An 18,183-nucleotide genomic window follows, 5' to 3' on the forward strand; every position below is an offset into this window, starting at 1 on the left:
TGCTGTTCTTGCCTTTATTTAATCCATCCCTTGGGTGCCTTCTAACATCTGGGTATAGAGTGGCTTCATTACTCAAGGCCTATAAGGTTTTAGAACTAGTAACTGATATAAAGTGTCCTCTCTCTCTCTCTCACCCTCTCTCTCTCTGTCTCTCTCTCCCTCGCTCTCTCTCTCACGCTCTCTCTCTCTTTATTCATCCCACATAAAATGACATTTTTAAACTCAAAATAAGGCTAAGACTTTGTGAAGACCTCTTAGCATTAACACACTTAACTGGTTCAAGCTTCCTCACTACCTATCTCACACTCAGTTCAACTTAACCCATTCAATCATCCATTCCCCATCCACCTGCCCTACAATTAGACCCATATTATCTTGCAAATCACCCCCTTTGGTCAAATAATAAACAACTGCTTACCATCTGCAAACCACAATGGGTTGCTGGGATCAGTCTCTATCACAACACTATAGCTGGAACTTGGAATAAAATGCCTATTTCAGTCAGGTCTGTCACACACCTTCATCTTTTCAAACCATTACTAAAAGGCTTCCTCTCTGCCTCCTGGCTTTGTCCTTGTTCTTGATCTAAGACAAAGCTCTCTAACTCCCTTCATCACCTTTCTTATACCTCCCTTTAAAGTACAAAATCACTTAACCTCCTTATCCCCTTCTAAAACATCTGCTTTTTGTACTACAACTACTATACCAACTTCTATTTATCACAGCCAAATTATTATTCCATCACAACTTCTTTGTTTAACACTTAAACTTGCTTATCTCTTCTAATATCCACTATATTGTATTTTGTAAATTGCTCCCCAGCTATCTTATAACATCTGTTCTGTCTGTAAAGTCTCAGTACAAGGTTTGAAAATTTAATGTTTGTGAATATCAATACAAGTTTTATTTATTTAATTTATTTATTGGCACTTGATTACCAGGAAAGCCTGACTGGATAGAAGCCCATTTTCAGATGAGGCCCAGGCAGAAAAGCTCCAAATTAATAAAGCACATTAAAAAAAATAATTATACAATCATTAAGAATAAAACAAAAACATCAGCAATCTAAATAATTATAACAAATTAGACATAATATAAAAACATTAGTTAAGAATCAATACAAGTTATGTGACAATCATTTAATATTTAGAGAAATTATTGACAGTTTGTAGAGAAATTTAAGGAAAGTTAGTCTAATACAAATAGGAATTGCAATATGAAGTGAGGGGAAGACAGGCTTATGGTATATTTAGAGAGAAAGTCAGGGAAGACAATTTGATAGCAGTAAGGGAGTGAGTGAAAAATAGAGAGTAAGGAGGTATAAGGAATGACAAGGTACTTGTTCACATTTAAGGATGCAGTTTATCCTGGCTTTGAGTAAAAACACAGCCAGACTCTAGGTAGGAAGTCTTTCAGAGTGGTTTTGAAAGATGGGAGGGATGGTATACACCTGATGGATACAGGTAAGGAGTTCCAGTCCTTAGCAACCTTGTACGAGTACAGACAATGCTCAGCAGATTTGCTAGGTCTGTAGACCTATAGACAAACAGGAGGTTTTTGGTTACTGGATCCAAATGATCGACTGGGAACATAGTTGTGTAAAATGTTTTTTAGTGCTAGACAGACAGATTGATGCTGGATAATTGTATAGGTAGTAAAAAGCTATGCATGTTAGTTTATGTGGCAGTTCTAATCAATTTAGGATTTCCCTTGCTCTACAGTGGCAGGTTCTGACATGGGTATTTGCTGCACATTTAGCAGCTTTGTCTTTGTCATAGCATCGTTTAAGTTTTAATTTTTGTGAAGCCTGGAGCCTAGTAAGGATGGCAGCACCATAATGATGTGTGGAGAGGAGATAAGTACGGGCAAGTTTAGTTTTAGTTGCATCACTGAGAAAGTTTTTGGCTTAGTAAAGCATCCTTAGTTTTTGATTAGTTTTTCTTATGCAATTTTGTATATCCAGGTCAAATGTCAGATTATTATCCACTATCAATCCTAATAGATTGCTATGAGAAGTGACTTCAGTGGTTGTATTATCAAGAGAGAGGACTTTAAATTTTGTTTGTTCACGAGAGAGGGATTTGGGGGAAAAGTAGTAGATTGGTCCTTTTTCAGTTGAGCATGAGTTGTGAGTTATGAAGCCATGTTTCAGTGGTTGTTAAAGCTTCCTGAGTAATTATTTGGAGATTGAACATATTATCAGATATACAAATGAGAGTGCAGTCATCTGTGCATTTTATTAGGGTGGCTTTTTATGTGGAATTATACAGGGTGTTGGTGAAAATGTTAAAGAGGAAGAGACCAAGGATAGAGCCTTGTGGTACTCCGGTGGCGACTGTGAGGTAAGGATAGATTGTGGAGTACAATTTTATGACTGATACCTATTGGACAGGTAGCTTTTGAACCACAGAAGGGTGGGCTGACAGAAACCTAGTGAGGACAATTGAAGGAGTTTGCTTTGACAATCCGAGTCTAAAGCTTTAGACAAGTCTAGAATATGGAAGAGACTAGTTTGCCATTATCTCTCACTTTGACAGTATCTATATAGGTTAGAAAGGTGGTGCTAGTACTAATGGAAGGGCGGAAGCCATGTTGTTTGGAGGATAGAAGTTCTTCTGTTGGACATAATCTAGCAATTGTTTTTGAATACATTTTTCAAGTATGTTGGTGAGGGGAGATAGGATTGCTATATGTCTACAATTATTAATGTCTGTTGAATTTCCTCCTTTGTGCAGAGGGACAATGTGTGACTTTTTCCAGACAGAGGGAACATGGGTTGCTGGATACACCTATTTAGAAGGATTGAGACCAGATAGGCAATGCTATTGGCTGCTATTTTTAAGTACTCAATAAGAAGCACATCGGCTGAAGAAGAGCATGCTTTAAATTTGTTTATGAGTAGTTTTATATATGATGTGGCACAGGTTTTAAGTTGAAAGTGGATGCAGTGATATGTGGCTGTTGGGCAGGGTTGGGATTAGATGTTGCGTAATCCTTGGTTAGAGATGCTATACTATTTATAAAATAAGAGTTGAAATGTATTGCAGTTTCAAGTTGTGAGTTATTTGGACCGAGGTTAGGGTTGAATTTTTAGCCGGAATGTAAGATTTCTTTAATAGATGTTCAAGAATTTTTAGGGATGTGTTTAGCATTATTCTGAAAGTTATTATAGTATACTTTTTTACCTTCATTTATTTACATTTTAGTCTGATTGTGAAGCATACTGAAGTTTCCAAGATATTGAGGTGTTTTCTATTTTTTTAAATCTTTCCAAGATTTTTCTCTGTCCTGCATCAGCATTTTATTCTTTTTTGGATAGCCAAATTGCATTATTTGTTTTCAGTCCCTTCCTTCTAGAAGGTGCAAGGCTATTAAGGATATTTAAGAAAGTTGTACTGAATTCAATTACAGCATCGTCTATGGGGAGGATTTTTTGGAAGTTCCAGTTAATAGATGATAGTGTAGTAATGAACATTTCTGAGTTAAACTTGGAAAGGATACATGTTGTTTTATAAATATTGTGTTTAACCGAATGTGTGAGATGTCTAGTAATACAGACTGGGAGATGATCACTGAGAGAGTCTAACATTGTACCTTTGGTGGAGTATTTGCTGGAGTCTGAAACTAGGATCCAGTTCAAAAGAGAATTTGATGTCTTGCCATAATGTCTGGGGCTATTAATTAGCTGTGTGAAACCATATAAATTCATGCTAGATGTAGGGGAGTTAGAGTTTATGTCCAACCAATTGACATTCACAGTGCCTAATAATATTATTTCTTGTGGAAATGTTATGGATATCCAATGTAGGATGTCTTCCAGTACAGCTGTATTGTCACCAGGAGGGATAGAAAGGACAGTAATACATATTTGTTTATAACTGATTATTTTATGGAAAGCAATAGGAAGCTCTGCTGAACTGAATTTTAGTGTTGGTTAGCTGTAACGGGAAAGTGGTAGGTGTTGAGAAATATTAAAGAAATATCACCACCTTTTCTCTTTGTGTGGTCATTATGGATAAGATTATAGCCAGGAGGTATAACTTTTGGGTGTTTATTTGTTTTCAGTTACAGTTTAAGTCAAGTTTCAGTTACAGGCTTATGTTGGGAAATCCAGGCATGTAGTTCAGCAGTTTTATTTCTTATACTGCTAACATTTATTGCTGAAAAAATTTGATCTCCAGGGTTGGGAATTGGCTGTTGTTCAGTTACAGAGGTGTGTGGGAAACAATTATCATTGTTTTCATTGTGGTAGATGTGGCCAGGATTATGGTGTAGATCTCCTCCTAGAAGGAATTTAATATATTAGGGGATTATGCATACCTATTTTTTTGGAGAAGATTCTTGCACTTAATTTTGTTTTGGTTTATGTTGAAGGGCAATTAATCAGCCTATATTTGGAATAAAGGTGAGGGGTAATATTAAATAGCAACTGTTGCAGTCAACACCAGGATAAAGGTGCAGTTCTAATAAGCAAACTATACGTAGAGAAAGTAAAAAATACCGAACCAGCACAGCTAGGCACAACACAATTTATTTTAAGAAATAAATGGAGCTAAAAGATGTAAGCACTTTTGCGATGTTCACATCGCTTCATCAGACTGACTGATACACCAAGCACATTCAATTTAAAGTAAAAAAAACAGCCAATCAACTACTTAACATTCATTAATTACCAATAAAACATTTAATAATCTTAAAGCACAATACAAAAAATGCGTAAAAATACAGAAACTAAATTACAAATAAAAATAGCAAGTCATAAAAAGCACTTAGATAAACAGCAAATGAATGTCTAAGTGAACGTGCTTTTAAAAAAGGTTTCAGGGATAGCACACTATTGAAGCCAGGTGGTTTATTAGCATTAAAAATCAAATTAATTTCTGCTCAGCTGTATCTGTTTAATTCTTTTATGTCTCCTCCTCTCTGGATTTTATTATTTATTATTTAGTATTATTGTACTGACTATTATGTTACAGTGAAACTGCATTATCAGTTTGTTACTGTAAATACTGATCGCTTTAAATACGATACTTTGGAAAATTTCTTCCCTGGCCTTAGCTGAAAAAGGACACCTGTGCCCAAATGTTCTTTCTTGGCAAACAAATGACAGTAAATAAATAAAATAAATCTTATTCTCCATCTTTTTTGGGTACCCCTGTCATGTTTTCTCTTACCCTGCTAAAGGTGTCATCTTCCCACAGTGCCTTATTATGCCTGTTTCCATTATATTCAGCTCTACTAAGTTAGCATTATTTTCTCCAGCATCTTGCTTTGGATTGAAGGCTTAGCTTCCTGTCCTAAAGCAAATGGTAGAGCAACTTCTTTCATGGCTTCCCTTGCAAATAGTAGCTCTAACAAATCACTCCCTGTTTTATTTTTTCGTTAATTCAACTGTGTTGTCTTACTTGTCTCTCTTCCTGTATTCAGTTTATTCCAAGACTGAATTTACAGATCCATTAGGGTTTGTGTTTAGCTACAGAGGCACAGCAATGAATTGCAGTTTGATAAGTCTTGGTTAAAACTGCTCATGCACAACACCATAGTTAGAGCTATAATAACAATGGGAGCAAGACATGCACACAAGCTCACATTTATTTAAGCATTAAATTAAAATAATTGATAGCTTACTTTCATCAATGAAAAACAAGGAGTCAATTCAAAAAAAGCTTCAGTCTATAAAGTTGCCTCAGGGTACAGACTGCCTAGAACTTTCATGATAGCGCCAGTCTAAGGGCCATTTCATAGGCCCCTCTTTTAGCCATAAGCTCAGGTATTCTAATAATATGCATCCCAAGTTGTAAGCATTTACAAGGCCTCATTCTAATCCTGAATAACAAAGGATACTCCTCCACCAGCTTAGTAATGGGTGATAACCCTAACCCTAATGCTGTCTCTTCCACAATCTTAACCCTACACCTTACGGTCATATGAATGGATTACCCCAGAGCAAAGTAAACAAATGGCAATTGTTTTTGCAGGGGGGCAAGAACCCCTGACCCCCCAACCCCCTGCAAATTATATATACTACCTCCGAGATTGTGCAATCCCAATTTAAAGGAAAAATTCCCCTACTCTGTGATGGTTGCTCTCTCAAACCTGTTGACCCCCATCTGAGTTGACCATGTAGCATCAACCTTCTGTGTATCACCAAAAAAACAGTAAGTTATATGCGTCCAAATTATCCAAACCGATTTAATGAGGCAACCCTTAGCAGTGGTCAAAAACACAGACTGTGGTCTCAGTTATAGTGTCTTTGAGGCAATATATATGTATATATATATATATATATATATATATATATATATATATATATAAATATATATATATATATATATATATATATATACACACACACACACACACACACACACACATATATATATATCTATATATATCTATATATATATATATATATATATATATATATATATATCTGTATCTATATATGGATTACCTTTCAAATCCCGAATCCCAGAATGCTGAATGCCAGAATGAAGAGATGAGAATGTTGACTTACAACCATGAATGGCTGATTTTTCTCAGGGAAAGGAAACACTTGTCTAGCATGTGGAAATATGCCCTTTTCCCCACTGTTGTGCAATTCTGGAGTTGGTATATCTAGTTAAGGGGAGTGTGGTCTTTTACATAGGCCAATGTGTTTAACTTATGTGATGGACAAGTGTTTCCTTTCCCTGAAAAAAAATCGGCCTTTTGTGATTGCAAGCCTTCGACATTCTTGTCTAGACATTCCAGCATTCGGCGTTCTGGGATACAGGATTTGAAAGGTAATCTATATATATATATATATATATATATATATATATATATATATATATATATATATATATATATATATATATATATATCAGGGAAAGAGAGTGGGAGGAAGGGAGGAGAAAGGGAGAAAGAAAGAGCTTGTTTTTATATATATATATATATATATATATATATATATATATATATATATATATATATACACACACACACACATATAAATGTATATGTAAAAATCAAGGGTGCCAAAAAGGTGTTCATTTTGGTTTTACTTTTTATTTGTGAATTTGGACCACTGTAGCACAGCTGCATTGCAGAGGTTGGCGCCAAGGACCCAATAAGCCAAACTGTATGATGGGAAACTTTTGCTTGAAGGAAATATTGACAGCATCCCGTCCCACTCACAGGTTTAACCTACAAACTTGTGAGACCATAAGTCAAGTCACATTTAATGAAGAGCTACTATTATCACAACTAGAGAGCAACCTCCTGTATCTTAAAAGCCTACAGTAGGAGGGAATTCTATTTACAGACTTGTCCACACAGACAGACAGTACCTAAGGGCACGAGACTTTTGAAGAAGCTCAATTGCAAAGAAGTGGATTAGCAACTACTAGAAAAATGGAAGCAAGCATTAACTGAAGCAGGACTAAATTTGGTCAGCATTTTACTGACCCACAGCAAAAAGTTACAATCAAAATATGTTACAGACTTTTCCAACAGCAAAAAAGCTTGTTCCAATATTAATAAAAAAATAAAGATTCAGAGCTGTCTCAGAGAAAGTTAATGCTTTAGATATGAAAATTAAAGATCTAAAACTTTGCAAATTGAAAAGAGATCAAGTAGACAGTTCAAATTACCAAAATTTGCTATTAAACTGTTTTTTTTTTTTTATGACTACAGTATTCAGAATCTTTTTTTTAAGGGTGGTAGTGGTGGTGCAGCGGTTAGCATTGTCACCTTACAGCAAGAGGTTCTCCGGTTCAATTCTTGGCTGGGATGCCTTCTGTGTGGAGTCTGCATGTCCTCCTTGTGGTTTTGTGGGTTTCTTCCAGGTATCCCGGTTTCCTCCCAAAGACATGCAGTAGGTGAATTGGACACTCTAAATTGGCCCCAGGTATGAGTGTGCGCATGTGTGTGCCTTCTGTGGAAGGTAGGGCACCAGGCTGGCAACTCAACACAGTAAAACTCCACTCCCAATCATGAGCAGACAGATGATCCGCTGTGACAACCCCTAACCGGGAAAAGCTAAAACAAGAAGTGGTGGTGCAGCAGTTATAATTGCCGCCTCACAGCAAAAGATTCTCTGGTTTGGTTCTTGGCTGAGGTGCCTTCTGCGCAGAGACTGCATGTCCTCCCTGTGGTTGTATGGGTTTCCTCTGGGTGCTCCAGTTTTCTACCAAAGACATGCTGTAGATGGATTGGACACTAAATCATCTGTAGGCGTGAGTGTTTGCGTGTGTATTCCTTCCATGGAAGGTTGGGTGCTGGGCTGGCAACTTGACCCGTAAAACTCCACTGCCAGTCATAAGCAGACAGGTGATCTGTTGTGGTGACCCCTAACTTGGAAAAAGCTGAAAAAAGAAGAACGCGTTCAGAATCTTTTTAAAATCACTGTCCACTGATTTTAAAGAGTATAATTGTCTTTCCTTAGTCACCTGATTTATTTTATATTGATCATGCTGGACTGAGTTATTACTTTGAAGGAAATTTGTTTCCTAGCACGCCAGAATTTTTCTTTTGCTTGTTAAACTGAAGTTGGCTGGGATTTTTGTCCTGTATGTACAGAGGCTCTACCATCCTGAGTTTTTTGCAACTTTATTTGTGACTTTAGTTTCCCAAGAAGTAGGACTGTCAAAGTTTTTTCTTGTAGACTTCATCACTGGTTGATCAAGGACCCCAAAAATTGTTCATTGTGTTTTTTTCTTTTTATTTGTGAATGTAGAGTTTTTAACCATGCAACAATTCTGTTCATTATTGGTATATTTCATACCTCCAACATGGCTTTTCTTCTCTTATAGATTGTTTCTGAGTATTCCTTGACCAGATTTATGAGCATTCTTGCAAGTGAGATAACTTTGTCTTTTTGATTATCTTATTATTTCATTTTTCACATCAAAGAAATGGAAAAATTCCAAAACATGCATGCACCTGCTTTCTGCTGCTGCTTGCAACGAATCCACTGTATGTTGCTTTTCTGTCAGTATGTCTTGATTTCATTGTTTCCCAAATCTGTCTTGTAATAGGCACATTAAAAACTACTCCAGTTTATTGTGTACCACTCTGTCTTGTATTACAGTTCTTCTTTGTCTTATCCCAGTTAAGGGTCGCCACAGCGGAACAACAGTCCACAGATCAATTGACAGTGGAGTTTTACAGGGTCAAGTTGCCAGCCCAGCACTCAGCCATCCACGAAGTCACACACACACAACCTATGGCAAGTTTATTGTGTCCAATCCACCTACAGCTTGTTGTTGGGATGTGGGAGGAAACTGGAGCACCTGGAGAAATCCCACAGAACCACAAGGAGGAAATGCAGAATCTGCACAGAAGGCACCCCAGCCACGAATCAAATGAGAGGGCTTCTTGCTGTGAGTCGGCGACACTAACTGCTGCACCACAATGGCCACCCTCTCTCTTGTATTACAGTTACCCAGTTTAATTTCCAAACTTCAATTATTATTATTATTATTATTATTATTATTATTATTATTATTAGTAGTAGTAGTAGTAGTAGTATGTTACTCCTTCTTCAGCATCTTTGAAGATCATCCATCCTTTTCCCTGCCTTTTTATTATGTATGTAAGTTCCTGTATTTAGTGACTCTGTTCCTGCAGCTAAGCCTTAATGACTGCTTCATCTTCCTCCTGATGTTGCACATTTCTTTGTAGCTCTTCTACTTCTGTTATTTGTTGTTGCCCTATTCTTTGATTCAAGCATTTCACATCCTGCTATACTGTAATTACCTTTTTAAACAAAATGAACAATTGGTCCTCCATATTTGCAGCTTTAAATGCAACCATTTATTCCTCCCCTTATTTCTGTTCATTATTTCTTTCTGCATCATTTTTCACCTATGTAATCAAGCTGTTTTTGCCCAGATTTTTCCATACCATATCCAAAGCTTTGGGCTCAGGCAGCATTCTTGACTGGGATCTCAAGCACCTTCTACAGCACAGTTCCCCTGAACTCTGCCAGTATAACTAGTATGTGTTCCACTGATGACTGGACACTATACAAGTGGTGATGGCTACTAACATATAAGCAAATTATTTGTGTATAATATGGCGAGAAATGTCTGATGTAATGTATAATTTGAGTATGCAACACTCTGCATAGCCCTGAAGCAGCACTGCATGCAGCAAGTATTATCTTTGTTACTTTATACGGTCTCATAATAAATGTCATGGCCCATAGTTGTGTACTAGATGCTGTGTCACCCGTGCAGCCATCAACTATGCGTATGCCTGCTGGAGGGGTTGCTGTCTGGCTGCCATTGGCTGGCCACCATCACCATCATCTCTGGTGGAGACAATGATAGAGAAAGCTGCAATTACCACTATGTGTCATTGGCTGTTACAGTTGTGCACCAGAGTTGCATGATCATGTTATGCAGAACAAAGCAGGGTACAAACATTCAACATTCGGTTGCAAGCTGATACTGAAAGACCCTCAGACTTATCCAGACAATGGAAGTGGGGTTTGAGCAGGCCAAACTCTTACTCAATAACTATCCATGTGTGGGACAGGGTTGTATTAAAGCTATCCTCTGCAGGATATGGACTGGTGTCATTACAAGGCATGGAGCCAACACATAAGGAAGGATGAAATCAATCCTTACTTTCAGTTTTAGTAGATATATATATATATATATATATATATATATATATATATATATATATAGAGAGAGAGAGAGAGAGAGAGATAGAGAGAGAGAGAGAGAGAGAGAGAGAGAAATAACTATGGATAACGACAATATGCATTCACCAAGTAGGTAACTTTGAGGAATGACATAATGGTTAAGGAGTTTACCTTGCAAACACAAGATGCAGTGTTTGATTCTTCCACTGGGTAACTGGCTAGGCTTCAAATGTCCCACAAGGGCAGTTAGCCAAGTACGTTTCTATGAAACCTATGAATTCAAGAAGAACAAGTATAGCAAACTTTTGTCCTGTATGTGAAAATCATGGTCACTGCCAGAATGCTGGGTTGACATGTTTGTGATGCATTCATGCATCAAAAAGTCCCTGATAGTTGACAGAATGGTAACATTTCCTATCATGGTACTTTTTCATTTGTGGACTAGATGGAGCTGTTACAGTCACATGGATGCAATCTATTGCACCAAGCTCCTCAGGAAGGTGTGCCGTTACATACATGGTACTGTCTCAGTCCTGTAGTGACAAGGGAAAATACACATTCTCATCCACATGGGCCAAGAGTATATCAAGAAACTGTTGCAGTATCTTGATAGCACAAGCCTGTGAGATACCCCGAGTTCCCCTGGTTTGTCTCTGAATAGTCCCTGTGGCATCCATAGTGAAGACTATACATACCATGGTAACTACGTGATAGGAAGGCCAAACAATTTCCCACTTCCTGTTTGTGAACCATATACATTTATCAAAACTCTTATTATATACCCTATCCACTCTAAATCAATCCAGTGACTCCCGTTCAGCAAAGTTTGTGAGAGTTATTCTTTACTATATTTTCTTCTTCTAGGTTGATGGACACTGCTCAGTATTTCAGTATGGCAGAAATGAGCAGCTCAAAGTGGAAAAGGCACGCAGCCCAATCAACATCTCCACCAGCTGCAAAATAATTGGAAATGGCATGGCTTCATTTTATTTTTTATAACAGAACTGAGCACAGTGCAATTGTACATCAAAAATCTTTATGAATCATAAAAGTCCTCATTTGCCTAGAGATAGCTTTATGTGGATTAGGGTGCCTCATTTACATAAGAATGTTGCATATTTTATGCACACATTTCTCATTTACATCTCATTATTTGTTTGATTAGCACAACACTTAAATCAATTTCGACTGTTTGGTGTCAAAGCTCAGATGATGACTCTGAACTGATCCTACCTTGTGCTTCTGAGTAGCCAGTGCATATACCCAGCATGCTCAAATATGATGAGTACGAATACCCTCAGTATATAGATAGAGAGACAGACAGACAAATAGATAGCATTTTGCTGGAAATGTGTCTTCATATATTTAATGTGAGTTATATATCTCTGAATATATGCATATACTGATTTTTTTAAATTTTAGTTCACAACATGCAGTAGTGAAACCTGATTAAATTAAAATACTAACGTGCATACTTGCTTTACAGCTTACAAAAATCCTGCGGACTATAACACCAAACACCTTTGCCTACAACTCAAATATAACATTAAGGTTAGTATTCATACATTTTAAGACTATATTCAACTGAGTGCATTTTAAAAATATATAGCCAAGCATAGTTAATCTGTTACAACATAGTATTAGATATTAAATTAACTCATGTTTATTTATATTTGTTTACCTAAACAGTGCACTGACTAAGATTTGTCCATTTGTAGGCACAAACCTGTTGAAAGCATTCAGAATTAATAAACAGAAGATAAAATAGAATGCTGCACACTTTCTTATATTGAGGAATGTATTAATAGAATGGAATTCATCAGGGGAAGCATAAATTAATTTTTGAAATAATGATCAAGATTTTTATGCTCATACTGTGTTAAATATGTCAGTGATTTAAAAATTAGGTACACCCACTGGGGCACAAAATCTTCTAGTTCCAAGTCAATGGCCATATTCTAATGATCATATGCAACTACACAAATCCGGCCATGTGGAAACAAAACTATTACATATAACAGGATCTGCAAATTGCAAATAGAGACCGATAGACAGATAGACAGAACGATGGACAGATAAATTGGTGGAAAGATATCAACCCAATGCACACTCACTGCATGATATGATACAATCAGACAGCAAGTATGCAATTTAAGATCAGCAGACTTTTCATAAATCTAAAGGTATATTTACTCTGTCAGCTGTGTTAACTCACAGCTGACCATGTGTCACCCACTTACATAGTATGCCTTTCTATCCTTGATGAAATGTATATCCAGTAAACTTGTTTACGCACACAAGAGAATAATCAACATGATGTACTACTTATGTATATTTACTGTGCATATTATTTCCCTATCAGATGAATATAAACAAATAAATGTACATTGCAGTCTCTCTCTACTAAACTATGTAATATAAAATGTTCCTGAAACAGTACACAATTATACCTTGTCTTTATATCTAAGAAAAAAACACTTCAATTATTATCTAACTTGTATGAAGTGGAGCTTTTCTCCTTGGAACTTCACCAAAAGGGGGCACATTTCTATGGAGTGGACCACCCCAGTTAAAAAAAGGAATAGATTAATAAAACAAATAAGTATAATATTTTTAAATGTATCTCAATGATCTATGTGCATGATTGACTGTAAGATACTCACATAAACCCACAGATAAGCACATGTATAATATACAGGTTTATGATCAGGTATCCAAGCATAACTAACATGTTATGTGTTGGAGAGAATGCTGACAGGAAATTCATTTCAAGAGTAGAGAGAAGTGATATATAAATAGACACACATACATATGTAAGTACAGACACACACGCCACATCCAGACAAAAAGACACTGCCCATCTCTTGATTCTGCTCCTTGACCTATGTTCATTTAATGGCATAGGAGGCTGTTAAAGGCAAGTAGGGGGAGGGGGGTACCCTGATGCCACAGGTGGCTTGCCTATCACAGTGGGGGGGGGGGTGAGATATATAAAGAGAGAGAGAGAGAGAGAGAGAGAGAGAGACTTTCCAGTTTTCTGCTGTGCTGACTTCTACAGGTATGTGAAGGGTATTGCCTGTAGCACTATGGGGTAGGTTTTTACCTCTTTTGAGCAAACTAAGAGAGCTGGCATGTATGAATGCACACATGCCTCCCTTTAAGGGGCAGCTATAGTAAACATGACAGCTTTGACAAAGATGAGTTAGGCCAGCATGAATGGGAGATGCATACAATTATCATCTCTCTCCAGTCAACTAACATCTGAGAAGATGAAAGGGCTGCTAAGGTTTTTGTCTCAGTCAGTTACAAATGGGCTGTAAGGCCCTCATGTAGACATGAACAGTGCCTTTCTCTGACTCATCAGAGGAATGCATAGGTCTCTTAAGTGCTGAAAGCAGGCCTGATTGAAATATGGGATTAAAAAGGAAATGACACTGGTACCCCAGAAACACCCAAGCTCACCTACACAACTTCCCTAAATTGAAAGTACCTTTTCTTTACTTTAAAACTGATTAAAAAATTAAAATAAAACTAGAACCACATTTCCATTTCATTATTATGCAAAAGCAACTGAAACATTACACACTTTATACATAGAAAAAGAAATGTTAGCATCCTCCTATAACATTCTACCCTACCAGCCCAATTGTCAAAACCCAAACCTGTCTTTACTAGTGAGGAAAAACACTATAGATGCTTAAAGACAAGGCATAGTGATAATCTGCAAGAAGGGATTTCCGAAGAAATCAGAGGAAGAGTTGAGAGAAGGTAATCTAGAGGACAGCAGAGGACAAGGAAATATATGGCGCAGAACTGCAATGCACATTTCACATACTGAAACAGTAAAACATGTTTGGTAATATACTGTTTTGGGCATTCTAACTCTGTAGCAACTGAATAAACACTACTCTGATGTGACCAGCTATCATTGTATAAAACTGAGCAAGATGTCTGTGGCCAAAATGTTATAAATATTCACTGTTCAGTTTCATAGAACAATCAATAGTGTGAGCTAGTACAAGATAGCCAAAGGAATATACAGGTAAGTTTTCTCAGAAGTTTCTCATTTGGTGGTAACACAGTGCTCAGGCCTGAAGGTCATAAAGGAGCACCATCTCATCCCGATAGATTATCTCCCATACAAAGATAAAAACTGGATTTAAAAGGAACAATGTTGGTAGAAATGTTTACATTATCCTATAATTGATTTCATAGTCATGGAAACACTTGTGTTATTTATTTGTTCCTAATTGATGTCCTGCATTTCAAAATAACAAAATTGTATTTGTCAAATGCATGAGCTTGCAAATTCTGAAATAAAGAAATCTTATAAATTGCTTGCAACATATTATCGTGATAAATTTTGCAGGCATTAAAAACTTTACGTCATATAAACCAAAAATGCAAAGAGCAGAAGCTCATAGCATGATAACTTACATGATCAACTACATGCCAAACAGAGGTAATTTTCTTCAAATTATTTCAGTAAGTTCCCTCTGTATAGATTCAAGTGGCACATGACACAGGCTGATTCTAATTATAAATAGAGAAATAAGTATTATATTTGAAGATTGGGCAAGTATACATTTTGTATAAATGTACTGAATTGTATTTGTCTCTTAAGGATAATGTTCAGAAAATAAGCCCCATTAAGTCAAAGGCACACTCCCTATAATGTTATTAACAGGGTCAGAAAAAGAGAGGTCAGATCATAACAACATTCACAAATCTTTATAAAAGTTGGTTTCAAGTAAAGTAATACCATTAAGAAAATGTTAGTTTTAATAATTGGTCTCCCAAAATGTATAACTTTACATTAATTATAAATGAAGTTCAAATTGACATTTTCTGCCCAATCAGAAAATTGTTGAAGTAGTCCAGTGATTATTAAATAGTCGTTGTTACAATTTAATACAAAACCAATTTTACAGTCATCTGTGTGCTTTGCTTGTCAAGTGAATTTACTAATTGTAGAAAGAGCAAGTTTGAACAAAAAAGAACCCAATCGTAATCCCCGTGGGACAATGGATAGCACTGGCAAATATTCTGAAAGTTGATATAGACTGGATGTGGCCAATAACCAGCAGCTTATTTAAGTAATAATGAATGGGTTGTAACTGTATTTCACAAGAGCTGAGATGATAAAATTATGAGAAAGAGTCTCAAAAGCCTTTATTAAATCCATATAAATGACACCAAATGATACTGTCCAAAGTTAGTTACTTGATTAGAAAACTCCACCAAATTAGTGAGCATTGACCTGTCAGTACTGAGGACATGTTGATATATATATATATATATATATATATAAATATATATATATATATATATATATATATATATATATATATATATATATATATATATATGTGTATTACCATTATGGTTATCTGTGTTCAATAATAGTTGCAACAGAGTTGTTTCAAAACATTTATATGAGATATAGATTAAGCTGATTGGTCTATAATTAGATATGTCTAGCTTGTTAAATTGGTCAAATAATTGAATTTTTTTCCTAAGTGGAGGTACTATACAATTAAGAAATAGACTTTTAATTATTTGATATAAAAAAATAAATAAAATAAAAAAAGGTAACAGATCATTCTTTATCCCATGAACCAAGACTGCTGGAATATAATCAGGATGGATGGAGGTCTTCTTATCAGTTGTTTTGAGCACTTCAGATATCACATCTAGTGTTATAATAGGGCAAATATAGTTAATAGAAGAAATCAATCAAAATGCAGTAGTATAGATTATGCATACTTGTAGACTATTAAGAGCGGGACAGCTAGAAAATCATGATCTTTTGCATATCCAGCATAAAGTGCAGAACTAGACTAGGTCAGTTGGAAATAGTTCTGGGATGAAACTGACCTGGATCAGCCTTCCCACAAACCCATGGATAAAGAATCTATGCAAGGTTCAGAAGTTGTTCTGACAATATGGGATCTGTCACCTAAGGGATTGGCAGTGGAAGTCAATAAACATCAACTATATGGTTTGTGCATGGCGAGTCACATAAATCACTTCAAGCCAGTATGACTCCATGAATTTCTTTTTTGTTATAAGATGAAATAACAGTAGTCTGACAGTACAGAGTTTAGCTGCCATGTTATATACCTTATTATTGTGATACCAGAATTATTGCAAAAATGGTGGTATTTTATTAACATTCATCCTGCTGGGTGTCTGCATGATGATGCTGTAAAATTTGAGCAAGTATAAATTTAACCATATGTGATCTCATAGTCAGAACCTGATACAGTTGCCATCAGTCACCAGGAGTAAGGCCATTATGAATAATTAATGGAATCCCCAGTTTTGTCTTCCCTAAAGAAAAGCAAACTCTTTGGGTCCTCTTCTTAGTCCATGCATACATTGTGTGCCCTTGTCTGTTATCCAGATTCATATCAAAAGGGCCTAAAAGTTTATTCTGTTCTGCATTGAGACATAATGGCATAAAGAATAATATGATTTCTCAGGGCAAGTATATATCAGATATTGTCATGGAAATAAAAACTTAGATATGCAGCAGCCTTTTGAACAAACAATTCCAAAGTGCGGATTGCTGAATTTGTTAAGAAAGTCCAGCCTTGCAGTAATCTTTATTTTGCCACTGCGCAAACTGTGCTGTTGCCGAAGTACAGCAGTAAGGGCATGTGTCTTATTCTGCCACCACGCAAACTGTGCTGTTGCTGAAGTACAGCAGTAAGGGCATGTGTCTCCCTGTGCATCATCAACATGTTTCAAAGTTCACAATTGAGTTGATACAAAACACCAGACAATCTTCTCCTTTTTTTGTGTTGGTAGGTACTAGCTAGAAGGTGAACATGTTGAAATAAGTATTTGAGTATGAATTTCTTGTACCTCGTATGTTACTGCTGTGCCATTATCATTTTAACACATACATATTTGTCATGTGGATTTTTTTCATTTCCTTAGAGCATTTTTTTGTTCCTCACACATGATAGATACAAATATGTTCACCGTAAAATTGCTTCATTGCTTTACTCTATTCCACTAAGAAGTTATCAAGAAACAGTGTTTCTTTACTAAGTTTTGTAATGTAAGACATTTCATATGAAATATGCTACGTTTTTGTTAAAAAAAAATAAAATAAATGCATTGATGATCACTGTATTTATGCCTTTCTTGTAAATGCTTGATGCGTATTATTTGTAGCTCTGAGGACAAAGCCCAGGGAGGTCTGAATGGAGATACAAGGAGATTGCATTATAGAAGTGGATTAGAACTACAATGGCCATGGAAAAGAACAGTAAGAGTTTGTGGACGATTAGATGTAGAGCTAACTGACATTGTATAAGAGATAATAAGACATGCATAATGGTGTGTAAACAAAGAAATATTGCTTCATGAAAGACTGAAGGAGGTTGATGAGGTAGAAACAGGACAGAAAATAATCTTGTCCAAGTCTAGTCTCAGCAGAAGCGGAAGATATTAAGAAGAATTTTTAGGAATATAGAGAAGAGCTATGTCAAGAAAGTAGAGACAAAAGTAATAGGAGATTTGTGACAGCCTTATCA

The 18,183-nt window shown here is 36.2% G+C and overlaps 1 protein-coding gene across 8 annotated transcripts in view; it reads left to right on the forward strand.

Moving 5' to 3' along the window:
- Positions 1-18,183, forward strand: part of LOC122800839 (uncharacterized threonine-rich GPI-anchored glycoprotein PJ4664.02-like) — a 662,067-nt gene that overhangs the window by 559,686 nt on the left and 84,198 nt on the right. For all 8 annotated transcript variants that reach the window (XM_044070146.1, XM_044070147.1, XM_044070150.1 and 5 more), the window contains one exon: positions 12,123-12,187. In XM_044070146.1, the coding sequence (XP_043926081.1) occupies positions 12,123-12,187 (65 nt within the window). The remainder of the gene's footprint in view (positions 1-12,122; positions 12,188-18,183) is intronic.

Source organism: Protopterus annectens, chromosome 4.part1, assembly GCF_019279795.1.
Source record: "Protopterus annectens isolate FY-2018-M chromosome 4.part1, PAN1.0, whole genome shotgun sequence".
Taxonomy (NCBI): domain Eukaryota; kingdom Metazoa; phylum Chordata; order Ceratodontiformes; family Protopteridae; genus Protopterus; species Protopterus annectens.